Source organism: Lepidochelys kempii, chromosome 5 (assembly GCF_965140265.1).
Source record: "Lepidochelys kempii isolate rLepKem1 chromosome 5, rLepKem1.hap2, whole genome shotgun sequence".
Lineage (NCBI taxonomy): Eukaryota > Metazoa > Chordata > Testudines > Cheloniidae > Lepidochelys > Lepidochelys kempii.
The window spans coordinates 65,900,678-65,915,579 of record NC_133260.1 but is presented as its reverse complement, the minus strand read 5'-3'; the positions used below and the strand labels follow the sequence as shown (position 1 = coordinate 65,915,579).

At 39.8% G+C, this 14,902-nt stretch overlaps 1 protein-coding gene across 11 annotated transcripts in view; it reads right to left on the bottom strand.

Moving 5' to 3' along the window:
* PAM (peptidylglycine alpha-amidating monooxygenase) overlaps nt 1-14,902 on the bottom strand; it is a 221,095-nt gene that overhangs the window by 107,268 nt on the left and 98,925 nt on the right. For all 11 annotated transcript variants that reach the window (XR_012158986.1, XM_073344599.1, XM_073344602.1 and 8 more), the window contains one exon: nt 6,945-7,032. Coding sequence is in view for 10 of the 11 variants with exons in the window: in XM_073344599.1 (XP_073200700.1) it covers nt 6,945-7,032 (88 nt within the window). In the remaining variant the exon portion in view is untranslated. The remainder of the gene's footprint in view (nt 1-6,944; nt 7,033-14,902) is intronic.

Genomic DNA, 14,902 nt, shown 5'->3' with positions numbered 1-14,902 from the left:
TGACCAGAGATTGTTTTCTTAAAAAGAAGAAAAAATAATAATAGCTGAGGAAAAACAAAGAGTTTTCAAAACACTGATGGAAAAGCTACATTTGTATTTCAAGAACTCCAGGTTTTCTGATCTTCTAAAGTGTACAGATACATGCATATATTTTAAACTTTTGGTGCAGATTGAATGTGGGCTCGGTTCTCTAAATGGAACAAAACTGAAACTATACAACTGACAAGATGGTGAACAGTCTTATCCGAGCATACGCTATGTCTGACCTGATATGAACTTATACAGTGTGAATTAATAACGGAAAATTGAAAATCAAAAACTAAAATTGTTACAAAACAGGAAAAGACAAAAACACCATGGAGTTCAGGACCAAGTAGCAATGAATTGTGTTATTTCCAGCAATTTACAGCAAAGCTGCTTTCCAATGCTCTCATTCCTAGCAGCTAGGTTATTATTTCAGGTTAGTCCTCATAGGATTCTCATTTATATTGCCCTTTTCAAATATTAATGTCCCAATCAAAATTTAAAATGTGTTTCAAAGCCCCCTTTTGACTTATTAATATTCATACCATATTGATGAGAATGTTCGTCTGCAACTTTAATTGTCTTGAGTTCCTGAACCTTTGATATCCTCTTTGACAACCTCTTAACCTCCAACGCGTAAGGGAACCATTCTATAGCGTAAGTGCCTTCAACTGGGTCAGTCACTAAATAGTGCTAGACTGTCACTCTGAATTACCCTAACATGGAGGGTTAGCATGTTAAGCAGCCTCTTCTTGTATTTTGTTAAAGTACATTTAAGTTCCAAAGTTATCCTGAAAACATCCAAAGAGAGAACTGGAGCAAAAATCTAATCTTCACAAAACATTGTAGCATTGTAAAGTTCAAATGGCTAGCTTTCAAATCTTACCAAGTTTACAAAATTGGAAGTCTCCACAACATCCCGCTCTTTCAATTATTTTTTTTTAAAACGGGAACAGCCATCTTTTATTTTGAATGAATTACTTGATAAGTAGGTCTTAAGCTTTTATCTACTCATTCTAAACTCTGGATTAATCGTTCCAGCTCTGCACAGGGGACAATCGCTGGAATGCACAGGCTGATAAAGGTCGAGAAGGCAACCAAAAAGGATGATCTTTTTAATAATCCTGCTGTTTAAAGATTTCTGAATGACTCTACTTGTGACTTGCAATAGTATCTGGATATTAAAATACAAACATAAGCATACTATTAAGCAAACTAGAGGAAACAAATATGAAATTCCAACAAGAATGCCATACATTTTTGTTAAAGCCAATGAATACTTGCAGTTTTTTGGGAAATTCTCAGATTTTTCTCTTTATTATACCCAACTGCTTTTCCCCCCCAGATATATTAGATGCACCTGTTTCAAACAATTCAGTAGGGGGAACTTTCAGTTTCTCTATAACAATAAAGTAACCTGCTAATGTTTATATGAAGTGTTCTGTAATGCTATCCAACTTCCTCTGGTGATGAAATTCATATACACAAATCTGAAATCCAGAATTTGTATACATTTCTTTTTGGGCTATTTATATTTGAGCATGCTCCCCAAAAACCACCTTTCAAAAAGATCTGACAATAGATGGAAAAGATCCTCTGAATTCACACAATGCTATGGATAACATGAACTAACCAGTTTTATTTCAGTTATGTTGCACTCAAGGATGGCCACACTGCACCCAGAAATAGCATCTGAAAACGTAAATAGTTCTATTTTTGTCAAGCAGTGATAACTTAACATGTATCATTGTCCTTCCAATCATTATTGGGGCTATTGATGCAGTTATTTCTCGGATTTCTACGATTTACTGGTTTAGAAAAATATTACAGTACGTCAAGAGAATAAACTTGATTTGTTTTGACTATCTGTGCCTGTCACAGAGAACAGAATCATCTCAGATTGGAAGAGTTGAATCTACTGTAATTGTACCTTTCGAAAAACACATGCTCTAACTCAAACAGAAGTTAAAGGTGCGATGCAGCAATTATTGGGTGAAATTCTATGCCCTGTTTTATGAAGGGGGTCAGACCTGACAGGTGATCATAATGGTTGTCTCTGGCATTAAAGTCTATGAATCCTTGTGGAGTAGACTATGCTCCGGTTTGTACGTGCAGGATGTTGTGAAGCAGAGAAAAGACACAGTTATATCTTCTTCTAATTTTTGATACTGAAAGATGATTGTTAAGAAAATCTTGTTACATATAATAATAATAATAATTTCTGATAATGTCCTTTTCCCATTATTTCATTCTTCCTAAACCTTCTTCACATCCCAAATGATTTGGCTGAGAATTGTACAATATTGTTCCAGAGCCCTTCACCACTCATGTTCCTTAGTTATCCAGAGGAGTTGGTGAGAAAAGTATTGTTGTTTATAGTAGTATTACCAAAGTACCTAGGTGCCCCAGTCATAGACCAGATTCCTATTGAGCTAAGAGCTGTTCAAACACAGAACTAAAATATGGTCCTGTACCAACGAGCTTACAGTCAAATGTAAGATGAGACAATAGATAAATACAGACTGAATGACAGGGGAGTAAAAAAAATAAACTATATTGGTTAACATGATAAACAGTGGTCCTCAGCACACCAGTGCCTAACTGTTAAGTTTTCTGTAGGTATCATGGAAAGGATTGTTTTAAAGAGGGATTTGAAGGAAGATAATACATTAGTTTTATAGAAAGTTCTTCCGAAGCGTGAGGCGCAGCATCGGAGAAAACACAAAATTTAATAAGTGGTAGCGGAGGCCGACATCATGGGCCAATTGGAGTTGACAACGTGATACTGAATGAAAGATGATTGGTAGGGTTGGGATAGGCCATAAGGGAATTTGAAAGTAAAGACAAGTAGCTTATGTTTGTTGTGATACAGAAGGGCAAGTCAGCTGACGGAAGCAAAAAGAGGGAGGACGTGGTCAAAGTGATAGGCTAAGAAAGCGATCCTTGCCGCAGCATTCTGAGTGGATACGAGACAGATACAAGATTGTATTTCTCAAGGTCAGAGAGAAGGATGTTGTAGTAATCATTATGGAATATAAAAAGAGCCTGAATGAAAGTTAAACTGTGGGATGGATAGGAAAGACTGTTTCTTAGAAATATTACACAGAAAGAATAGTCAAGATTTAGACATAGGCTCGATGTGAGGACTTTGACAGAGGTCTGAATAGATACGGACACCCCAGTTATGGGCCTGAATATCAGGCAGTACAGAGTTGTCCACAGTGATCAAGAAAGGAGGTAGCAGGGAGAAAGATTAAGAGCTCTGTTTTCGCCATGTTGTGCTTGAATGGATAGCTAGACATCATGAGATATCAGAAATACAAGCTGAGACTTTAGTTTGGATAGAAGGAGACTGTTCTGGAGCAGAGAGGTAGATTTTTGAGTCATCCTCATAGGTAGTTGAATTTGTGTTTTCAGAGGAGATTACCCAGAAAGAGGATGTAGAGGCAGAAGAAAGGGACTAAGGAAAGAGCCCTGTACGCTAACCACAGGAAGCTGGAGTGGAGATGGGAAGGGTCTTCTGAAGGACACACTGAAAGAATGATTAGTGAGTCAGAGGAGAACCAGGAAAGGACAGTCAAGCAAGCCAATGAAGGACAAGATTTCAAGAGGAGCATGGTTGGTGGTGTCCAAGGTGGCTGACAGGCCAAACAGGATGAGGATGAAATACTGGTTCTGAGATTTAGCCACAAAAAGGTCATTAGAGACTTTGGTGAGCGTGGCTTCAGTGGAGTACAAGGAGCAGAAGCAAGATTAGAAAGGGTCAAGGGTGTAAATGGAGGAGAGGGACTCCAGGCATCAATTAGAAACACTGCGTTCAATGAGATTAGAGTTGAAAGGTAGACAGGGTGGTAGCTGACGGGGCTAGTGGGGTCAAAGGTGATTTGTTTTGTTTTAAGATTGGAGAAACTAAAACATGTTTGTATCGTGAGGAGAAAGAGCCCCTTCTCTTTTTTTGAGATGGTCCCCTCATCTCAAAAAAGTTATACTGGCATTAGAAAAGATTCAAAAAAGAGCAACTAAAATGATTAGTTTCAGAGTAGCAGCCGTGTTAGTCTGTATCCGCAAAAAGAAAAGGGAGTACTTGTGGCACCTTAGAGATGAACAAATTTATTTGAGCATAAGCTTTCATGAGCTAGAGCTGTAGCTCATGAAAGCTTATGCTCAAATAAATTTGTTCGTCTCTAAGGTGCCACAAGTACTCCTTTTCTTTAAAATGATTAGGGGTTTGGAACAGTCCCCATATGAGGAGAGATTAAAGAGGCTAGGACTTTTTAGCTTGGAAAAGAGGAGACTAAGGGGGGATATGATAGAGGTATATAAAATCATGAGTGGTGTGGAGAAAGTGAATAAGGAAAAGTTATTTATTTGTTCCCATAATATAAGAACTAGGGGCCACCAAATGAAATTAATGGGTAGCAGGTTTAAAACAAATAAAAGGAAGTTCTCCTTCACTCAGCGCACGGTCAACCTGTGGAACCCCTTGCCTGAGGAGGTTGTGAAAGCTAGGACTATAACAGGGTTTAAAAGAGAACTGGATAAATTCATGGAGGTAAGTCCATTAATGGCTGTTAGCCAGAACAGACAAGGAATGGTGTCCCTAGCCTCTGTTTGTCAGAGGGTGGAGATGGATGGCAGGAGACAGATCACTTGATCATTACCTGTTAAGTTCACTCCCCCTGAGGCACCTGGCATCGGCCACTATTGGTAGACAGGATACTGGGCTGGATGGACCTTTGGTCTGACCCAGTATGGCCTTTCTTATGTTCTTATGAGCCACAGGAGAGGGAGAGGTTAAGAAGAAGAGTAAGGGGTAAGGGAGAAGGCAAGAGCAGGCACAAGTGAGACCAGGGGAAGGAATGGGATTAGTGGGCCAAGCAAAGGGGTTAGAGGAGGAGAGCAGATGAAAATCTCTCCTCCGTTTCTCCTATCTCAGACACAGAAATGTGGGAAGGGAACCTGAAGGGTGGGGGAAGATCCTTCATATCATGTCAATTTTCTCTTCGAAACAGACCAGTGAGTTCCTGTGTTGGGAGAGAAATTAAGTGCAGGCAGAACTAAAAGAGGAGAGAACAAATTTGTATTGGAGGAAGTTAGCAGTGCCATAGGATTTCCACCAGCGGGAGACTCCACAGTGCAAGAGCAGGAGCAGAGGGTTAAGCCAGGGCTGTTGTCTGGCAGGGCTGACCTTGTGACGGGAGAGAGAAGCCGAAGACTACTTTTGCATAGGTTCTCAGGCACTGCCATATTTTTCTCTGGTGGACGAAAGTTTAGGAAAAGGTATACAAATGCTACTAACTGAATAAGAGCTACAGGAGATTTTCTTGTACAATCATAATATCTATAGTTCAAATCCAAGTAGAAAAATCACTTCCTCACAGTCTATTATTTTGAACTGAGCACCAAGTCAATCTAAACAGGAACCACAGCACAGTATATTAAAAGCTTCAGGCACTAACAAGTTCATGCAAATGTAGCAGATTTCCATATATATAAAAAAAACAACTACATACATTATTAATGCAATCTGCTTGTTTTAAACAAGACATAAAAGGCTGTAGTATGGGCAGGCACAAACTAATTTGAAGAGGCTACATCCTAAGAACTCTTTCATGCTGTGTATATCTTTTTCATGTAAACTTAATAACTGTAAATATATTTTAATAAATGACAGAAGGGGCAGTTACTGAGGACAAAGAAAAGTGTTTACTGGGGCTAGGAGGAGGAATCCATGGAAACTCTGTACTTTCAAATTAATCACTTAACCTGAGCATAAAAAAATAAAAATAAAGCTATGCTTTTCAAGACAAGATGGCAGCATTCATCGTGGTTACCAGAACTGGGTGATAAATGTGAGAGAAAACAATTTGGCTGAAAATGTTCTCAGCTTGGGAATTTGCTAACCTCCTTAAGCCTAAGAGCACAAGTCTTTGCAACGTGTCCTATTTACTCGGGCATTTTCCAAGTATAGCTTGAAAAAGGATCTGATTTTTTTTCTTGTGGTTGTATATTCATATTATTTTGTAATTATTTGCTGTAAGTTCACTGAGAGGCCATAACTGGCACTTTGTTTAAACTGGAAAAAAAAAAAAAGTAAAATCTAAACTACATTTTTGATAATATGTAAGAAAATTGAATCCATTAATTTTAAGTGGAAAAATTTTCTTTCCTCTGAATTTCTTTGCTTTCAGGAGGTAGAGCCCTTTCTTCCTTCACTGTACATCACTTCATTTCTATTAAAAAGTTTTTGTTTAGAGGAGCAACAGTTGGATGTAAGTTTAGGGGTAACTTGAAATTTTTGAAACAAAACCAATTTTCACATCCTCACCATAAAACTACCATAAATGGGGAACCTTCCAGATTAAGGGCCAAATCCTGCTCTTCTTACTCCCATAGTCAAATAACTATTTACTATAGTTCAAAGGGAGCTTCTGGATGCTCAGCATTTGTAAAAGTTAGGTCTCTTAGTTAGCCTAAATATGGCCTTAGGAGCCTAAACTTTAGGCTCCCATTTTTAAAAATCTGGGCCTCCATGCCTCAGTGTTGAGTTTTAGTGCTTCGAATTAAGGAGTTCTCAGTAACTTGAACACAGCAGATAACAGTACAACAAGGGGCAACTCAAATTCTGATGTTGGGAAAATTTTTAACTGTTCTTCTTTATGAGCCACTGCTGTGGATTGGTAAATCTTGCAAATTTCCTGGGACCAAAAATGTAAGGCTTATATTTGTATCTAATGTTTAACAAAAAACATTCAAAAATAAGGTTTGGAAGGAATAAGAACTGAATGTGTTTCTTCTCCCTTTCCTTCTTTTTTCCTCAATTAAAATCTGTGAGAGCCTTATAAAATGTGTGCATGAAGATAAGTCAGCATTAGTGACATGTTAAAGCAAAACAATCGATATGAGCCTGTAATTCTTACCAGTAATTCTCAGTAGAAGAAGGTACGTTACATCCAAAAAGTAACATGTGATGGACCGTGTCCATGCTTGCTTGAGGCCTGAAGTCAACTGAAAGACAAATTAATAAACTAGTATAAATGTGAGTTTTATTCTCACTACAGCAGACCATTTTGAGATTGTCCATTCGGTGCATAATGAAGATATTGTTATACCATCGTTTGTTCATGGTGTCATGAACAGGGATAATTTTTTGGTTTTTGTGTTCACTCTGATGTGTGGGCTCAGCACTGCCAGAGTGTTTAAGTAACAGAAAGAAGAGCTGTATATTGCAAGTTGTGTTTTTGTTGTTTTTCAATGTCAATTTCTTACTACAGGACAAAAAGGAATTACACTGAATGGATTATACCTTCTTTTCCCTGTCCAGACATACTTCTAAATATCATATCTCAAATCCTACCACTTTCAATCCAACTGTGTCTCCATGACGCTGCGAGAAAGGCAAGAAACCCTACCAGACCTCTGCCAATTTGGCCCAAAATGAAAAAAATCCTTCCTGATCCAAAAATAGGCATTTGGTCAGACCCACAGAATCCTAAAGCCACAGCTCCTGTAGGACAGACGAGGCAGCTAATAGAAGTTAGAGACTTTTGAAAATCCCGGGAGAGACTTTAAATAGAGGGTGAGGGGACGGGAAGCATGTGAAAGACAATGGGCCAGCCCATTCGCACAGCCAGTATGAAGATGGAGAACCCAAGAAGAAGGACAGGCCAGCCCCAGTCTTGCCAAGCAAGGCTCTTGCATCTTCCCCATTCCTCTCCTCCAAGCACTGTGTCACATCCCCTGAACACCCATTCAACCTTCTCCCCCAAACTAATCGATGTGGGGAGAGGGGAGAGCAGCCCCACTAAAACTGCTCACATGCTTAGGCAAAATAGCCAAACAAATGGCTAGTTTTGCTCACAGATATCAGTATATACTATCAGGTATCATACAACGATACAAATGAGTCAAGACTTAGGGGTACCAAAAAGTTCCCATTACATTCTGAAAAAAAATCTAACAACCATCACCCCAGCTTCAAACATAACTCTGGCAGCTTCTGCAACCCAAACATTGTTCTAGTTCATGCCCGAAACCACAAAAGAAAAAAGAGTAAAAGCTTTTTGTCAGAGCTGAAGGAATTGCTAGTAAACAAACAAAATGGTGAAAGTTAAATGACTTTCTTAAAATGAGACAAGGTGGGTGAGGTAATGTCTTTTATTGGACCAAATTCTGTCTGTAGACCAATATCTACAAAGCTGGATATGAGTCAAGAGTGTTCCCTTGTTGCCAAGAAGGCTAATGGCATTTTGGGCTGTATAAGTAAGAGCATTACCAGCAGAACGAGGGACATGATCGTTTCCCTCTATTCGACATTGGTGAGGCCTCATCTGGAGTACCGTGTCCAGTTTTGGGCCCCACACTACAAGAAGGATGTGGAAAAATTGGAAGGAGTCCAGCGGAGGGCAACAAAAATGATTAGGGGGCTGGAGCACGTGACTTAGAATCATAGAATATCAGGGTTGGAAGGGACCTCAGGAGGTCATCTAGTCCAACCCCCTACTCAAAAGCAGGACCCATCCCCAATTAAATCATCCCAGCCAGCGCTTTGTCAAGCCTGACCTTAAAAACTTCTAAGGAAGGAGATTCCACCACCTCCCTAGGCAACGCATTCCAGTGTTTCACCACCCTCCTAGTGAAAAAGTTTTTCCTAATATCCAACCTAAACCTCCCCCACTGCAACTTGAGACCATTACTCCTTGTCCTGTCCTCTTCCACCACTGAGAATAGTCTAGAACCACCTCTCAGGTAGTTGAAAGCAGCTATCAAATCCCCCCCCTCATTCTTCTCTTCCGCAGACTAAACAATCCCAGTTCCCTCAGCCTCTCCTCGTAAGTCATGTGTTCCAGACCCCTAATCATTTTTGTTGCCCTTCGCTGGACTCTCTCCAATTTATCCACATCCTTCTTGTAGTGTGGGGCCCAAAACTGGACACGGTACTCCAGATGAAGCCTCACCAATGTCGAATAGAGGGGGACGATCACGTCCCTCGATCTGCTCACTATGCCCCTACTTATACATCCCAAAATGCCATTGGCCTTCTTGGCAACAAGGGCACACTGCTGACTCATATCCAGCTTCTCGTCCACTGTCACCCCTAGGTCCTTTTCTGCAGAACTGCTGCCTAGCCATTCGGTCCCTAGTCTGTAGCTGTGCTTATGAGCTTATGAGGAGAGGCTGAGGGAACTGGGATTATTTAGTCTGCAGAAGAGAAGAACGAGGGGGGATTTGATGGCTGCCTTCAACTACCTGAAAGGAGGTTCCAAAAAGGATGGATCTAGACTGTTCTCAGCGGTAGCAGAAGACAAAACAAGGAGTAATGGTCTCAAGTTGTAGTGTGGGAGGTTTAGGTGGGATATTAGGGAAAACGTCTTCACTAGGAGGGTGGTGAAGCACTGGAATGTGTTACCTAGAGAGGTGGTGGAATCTCCTTCCTTAGAGGTTTTTAAGGTCAGGCTTGACAAAGCCCTAGCTGAGATGATTTAGTTGGGGATCGGTCCTGCTCTGAGCAGGGGGTTGGACTAGATGACCCCTGAGGTCCCTTTCAACCCTGATATTCTATGATTCTATGGTGAGAGAGAAGCTTTCAAGCCACACACAGCTCTTCAACTGTTTCTTAAAACGTCCACTGTTGAAGGACAGTGCTTTACAAGTACAAGCAGAGCATTTTTAATATCATTTTTAACTTGATAGAATCACTTAAAAACAACAGGATGTAAACTACCCTATCCCTTAATTTAATGTTATGAATTGAAGAAATGAGCACCTTTCAAGTGATTGCCCCATCTTGTTTTTTTGGCAATATATTAAGTACTTAACCACTGCACAACTGGGGGGCGGGGAGGGGGGAGAATCAATCAGAGGCAATACTGAAATGCGGTCTATTGACATTTTAAAAAGCATTGCCCCACAGGAGCCACAAGACTGTGCAAAAGCAGTTTACAGCCAGGCACTCTCTTGGAGAAGAATGCCTGGGGCCAGTTCATTATTTTAAAGCTTTGTTTAATATTACAAAAGAATATTTAAATATTTTAGTTATGCTTATGCATCGGAAAACAAAGCTATAAAGCGATCAGCAAAGGAATAATAGAAGCAGCAATTCCAAGGTGACATCTGGAGTTTAACAATTCCCTCAGGATGCTACAAAATCATCTGTGAGTTGTGATACTTAAACTGACAGCACAGTATCACCAAAACAACTCAAAGTATGGTGTGAGATGTCTACGTACTTATTTTTTCCAAAGAGAAAATACTATAGTCTTGTAAGATAGTAGAAAGGGGAAGAAAGAATTGAATATAGAATCTTCTTTCGGTCTAACTAAAGTCTTTGGGCATAATCTAGGGCAATATCAATAAAATCTAACAGCCTGTGATATACTGGTAGTCAAATGAGATAATCTGATGAAGTGCCTTTCCGCCTTAAACTCTATGAAAGTATACATGCATCAAGTCAAGCTATATCTCAAAATCCAAAAATTAGGCTATTTTTATAAAAACTAGAATTTCTTGAGAAGCCCTCTTAACCATTTGTCTTCCTCAGCCATGCTCGCTCTCTCTCTATTTGCCTTTGACATCCAAATATTTTCATGATTTCTTCCTCATTATCCACCTGTCCTGAGAATGATCGAACACTGGTTGTGCTCCCCATGTCAGATACTTGCTGTTAATCACTATTAATCATTCGCTTATAAGTGGCTACAAATCTTTATTTTCAGTAGTGGTGGAGTAAAATCTCTCAGGATAGTCCCTTGACTTCACAGTTAATGCCATCAAATCATCATATTTTGCCCGTAGGACCTCAATTAAATGATAAATTATCAGTGGATGCTTAAAGAACTTCAGAGAAAACAGACCAGCCTTTTGCTTCATTTTCTGAAAAGACAGGATATGGACTATATGTATTTTAGATGACTCAAAGAGGAGGTAGGGAAAAATAAACAAACCAAAATTAAAACAAACAAACAAAAAAGCATGTGTTCTTACACTGGAGCTGATCTGAGAAAGTTTAGCTGATGGGGAAACAGAAGCCCTTCTCCTAATTGCCTTACCAGCTCAAGCACGGGTCAAATACTCATGCTCTGGGTCTCACTCTTCCCAATTTACTAAACCTTATTCAAGTGAAACCTCTCACTCTATGAGAAAGGTCAGCTGGGCACCAGATGCATACAGGAATACAGGCTACAACTGGGATTTTCTAAGGTGCCTAAAAGAATTAATCCCAATGAAGTGCAATGGGAGCTTGGTGCCTAATGCCCTTAGAATTCTTTAAAAATCCAAGTCTATCTTCCTACGTTATGTGACTGGGGGATTGCTAAGAACTAGTACTTTTCAGAAAGAATTAAGAAGCCTGAAATAGATTTTAAAGTGGGGAGCTTGCCTAAATAAATTGCTTATCAAAATTAGCTAAGACTGCCTCTCCTTCCAAAACACCACATATATGGTCTACATCTACAGAATTTGCTCCTGCTAAGCTACAGATGTGTTTAAAAGTGAATATGGCCACCTTGCCTAAAGCTTTCTGTGACTGAGTGCCTTGAAATCCTGGACAAATGGGTAAAGGTCAATGTTCAAATGTCTCGATTCTTTGTCTAATAGCATTGTGGTTTTGCTCTTCACATTTTAAATGCTAGTGATCCAGTTTAAGCCATGTATACAGAGCATCCAGATCCCACTGTAACAGGCACATTACAAAAATATGTATTCAGTGCTGTTAGTTTTACTTTTACCTGTAGTCCATTTGCAAGCAAGACAAAAGCTCAAAGCAACAGCATACAACATTTTTGCCTGCAAATTCTATTTATTCCATAATCATAGAACAATTCCGTATTAAAGACCTTTTGTTTCCACCTTTTTAATCACTGTGTCTTAATAGTGAAATTACAATTAACTCTTGAATGAGACAATGTGTCATTAATGTGAAGTTCTCAACTTGATTCATAAGCATTTTAAGCTGCTATTGACAACTTAAGCAAGAAATAAGTTTTCTAAAGGAGGTCGTAAATAGTTCATAAATGTGAAACAGGATTATCTTTATTGTAGAATCTGACACATGTGGAAATTATATTGTGAGTAATTTACTTTCTTGAAGGCTGGCCTTTCTGTGTTACTTAAAAAAAAAGAAAAATCTCAATCAAAAAACACACCACACTTCTGTCTGAATAATTTTACTTGCTGTTTTAACTAACATCTAATATTTCAACTGTAGTAATTTCAGAGAAAATAAAATGTTTCTTTTAAAAACTGGAAAATGTAATTGTAAAACCATAAAAATTAGCAGGCGCAAATATACCATATATACTCGTTCATTAGCCTGATTGTTTATAAGCCGACCCCCCGACCGGATAGGTAAAAATAGTATAAACTGTATGACCCTTTAATAAGAATACCCTGTATTTTAGGGGTTGGCAAACTTTTGCTCCTGGCCCATCAGGGTAAGCTGCTAGCGAGTTGGGACGGGACGTTTTATTTACCTGGAGCGTTCACAGGCATGGAGCCCCTCAGCTCCCAGTGGCCGCGGTTTGCCGTTCCCACCCAACGGGAGCTGCAGGATGCTTCCCATTGGCTGGGAATGGCAAACTGTGGCCCCTGGGAGCCAAGGGGCTCCTGGCCTGCAGACGCTCCAAGTAAACAAAACATCCCGACCCGCCAGCGGCTTACCCTGGTGGGCTGGGAGCCAAAGTTTTCCAACCCATGCTATATTTTAAAAGCTGGCATCACAAGAAATACATTAAAATAATTCTAGCAAAACTTTTGGGTAATTAACGAAAAACCTGTTATAATAATAACTGAACAAATATGTATTCACCTTCAGAATTACAGTCAATGTTTAAAATCAGTAAATGGACATTTAAAAACAAAACAATATGAGACTTTAAAAAGTCTTAAAATCCTTCAAAATCTGAATCAGTCTCTGATTCACCAACCCGTTAATTAAACTCTGCTTCAGTCACAGCTGCACCTGCATTGTCATTGTAGATGTCAGCAGTGTCGTCTTCAGACTCAGATTCCTTCTCATCAGCCTCTGTTGTGTCATCATCAAATATGGCATCATCTTCTGACCCGTCGAGTGCATTGCTGATACAGCATTTCCCAAATGATTTTTCTATAGTTTCCGAGGAATGGACACTCATGCGTCCTTGATCCACTGGGCAACCAGATTGATTTTGGGCTTCATAAGATTCCCGCCTTTTGTCAACTTTACCATGCCTGAGCACATCCATTCAGACCACATGTTGCGTGGCCTGTCTTTAAAGGGTTTGTTCAGGCAGACATCAAGTGGTTGTAGAACTGTAGTTAAGCCTCCAGGTATTACAGCCAAAGTAGTTTTCATATTTTTGGCCACATTTTTCACCTCATCCATCTGTCCTGCACTTTCATCCATCCATCCCTTTTTGTGTGCACGTATGATGACACGAGCAGGAAATTTCATGTTTTTAGGCAAGGTTTTTCTTTTAAAAACTACAAGAGGGAGCTTTGATCCATTTGCCAAACATGATAAAACCACCGTAAAATGGATTTTTTCAGAGCCAGTGGTTTTAATTAAAACTGTTTTTTCACCAACACTGGTTACAGTTCTGTTACTTGGAAGATCAAATGTCATCGGTGTTCTGTCCATATTTCCTATTTGTGACAGTTCAAATGCATATTCCTTTTGAAATTTTATAATAAAACTTTGGAAAGATTCATAGATACCTAGATATTAAGGTCAGAAGGGACCATTATGATCATCTAGTCTGACCTCCTGCACAATGCAGGCCACAGAATCTCACCCACCCACTCCTGCGATAAACCTCTCACCTACGTCTGAGCTATTGAAGTCCTCAAATCATGGTTTAAAGACTTCAAGGAGCAGAGAATCCTCCAGCAAGTTATCAGTGCCAGTGATCAGGCAGATCTTCCCATCTGGCCTGGAGGAAAATTCCTTCCCGACCCCAGATATGGTGATCAGCTGAACCCTGAGCATGTGGGCAAGATTCACCAGCCAGATACCCAGGAAAGAATTCTCTTTAGTAACTCAGATCCCACCCCATCTAACATCCCATCACAGGCCATTGGGCCTATTTACCATGAATAGTTAAAGATCAATTAATTGCCAAAATCATGTTATCCCATCATACCATCTCCTCCATAAGCTTATCGAGTTTAATCTTAAAGCCAGATAGGTCATTTGCCCCACTGCTTCCCTTGGAAGGCTATTCTAAAACTTCACTCCTCTGATGGTTAGAAACCTTCGTCTAATTTCAAGTCTAAACTTCCCGATGGCCAGTTTATATCCATTTGTTCTTGTGTCCACATTGGTACTGAGCTTAAATAATTCCTCTCCCTCTCTGGTATTTATCCCTCTGATATATTTAGAGAGAGCAATCATATCTCCCCTCAACCTTCTTTTAGTTAGGCTAAACAAGCCAAGCTCCTTGAGTCTCCTTTCATAAGACAAGTTTTCCATTCCTCGGATCATCCTAGTAGCCCTTCTCTGTACCTGTTCCAGTATGAATTCATCCTTCTTAAACATGGGAGACCAGAACTGTACACCGTATTCCAGGTGAGGTCCTCACCAGTGCCTTGTATAACGATACTAAAACCTCCTTATCCCTACTGGAAATACCTCGCCTGAGGCATCCCAAGACCGAATTAGCTTTTTTCACGGCTATATCACATTGGCAGCTCATAGTCATCCTGTGATCAACCAATACTCCAAAGTCCTTCTCCTCTTCCGTTACTTCTAATTGATGCGCCCCCATCTTATAACTAAAATTCTTGTTATTAATCCCTAAATACATGACCTGGCACTTCTCACTATTAAATTTCATCCTATGACTATTATTCCAGTTTATAAGGTCATCCAGATCTTCCTGTATGATATCCCGGTCTCTCTCTA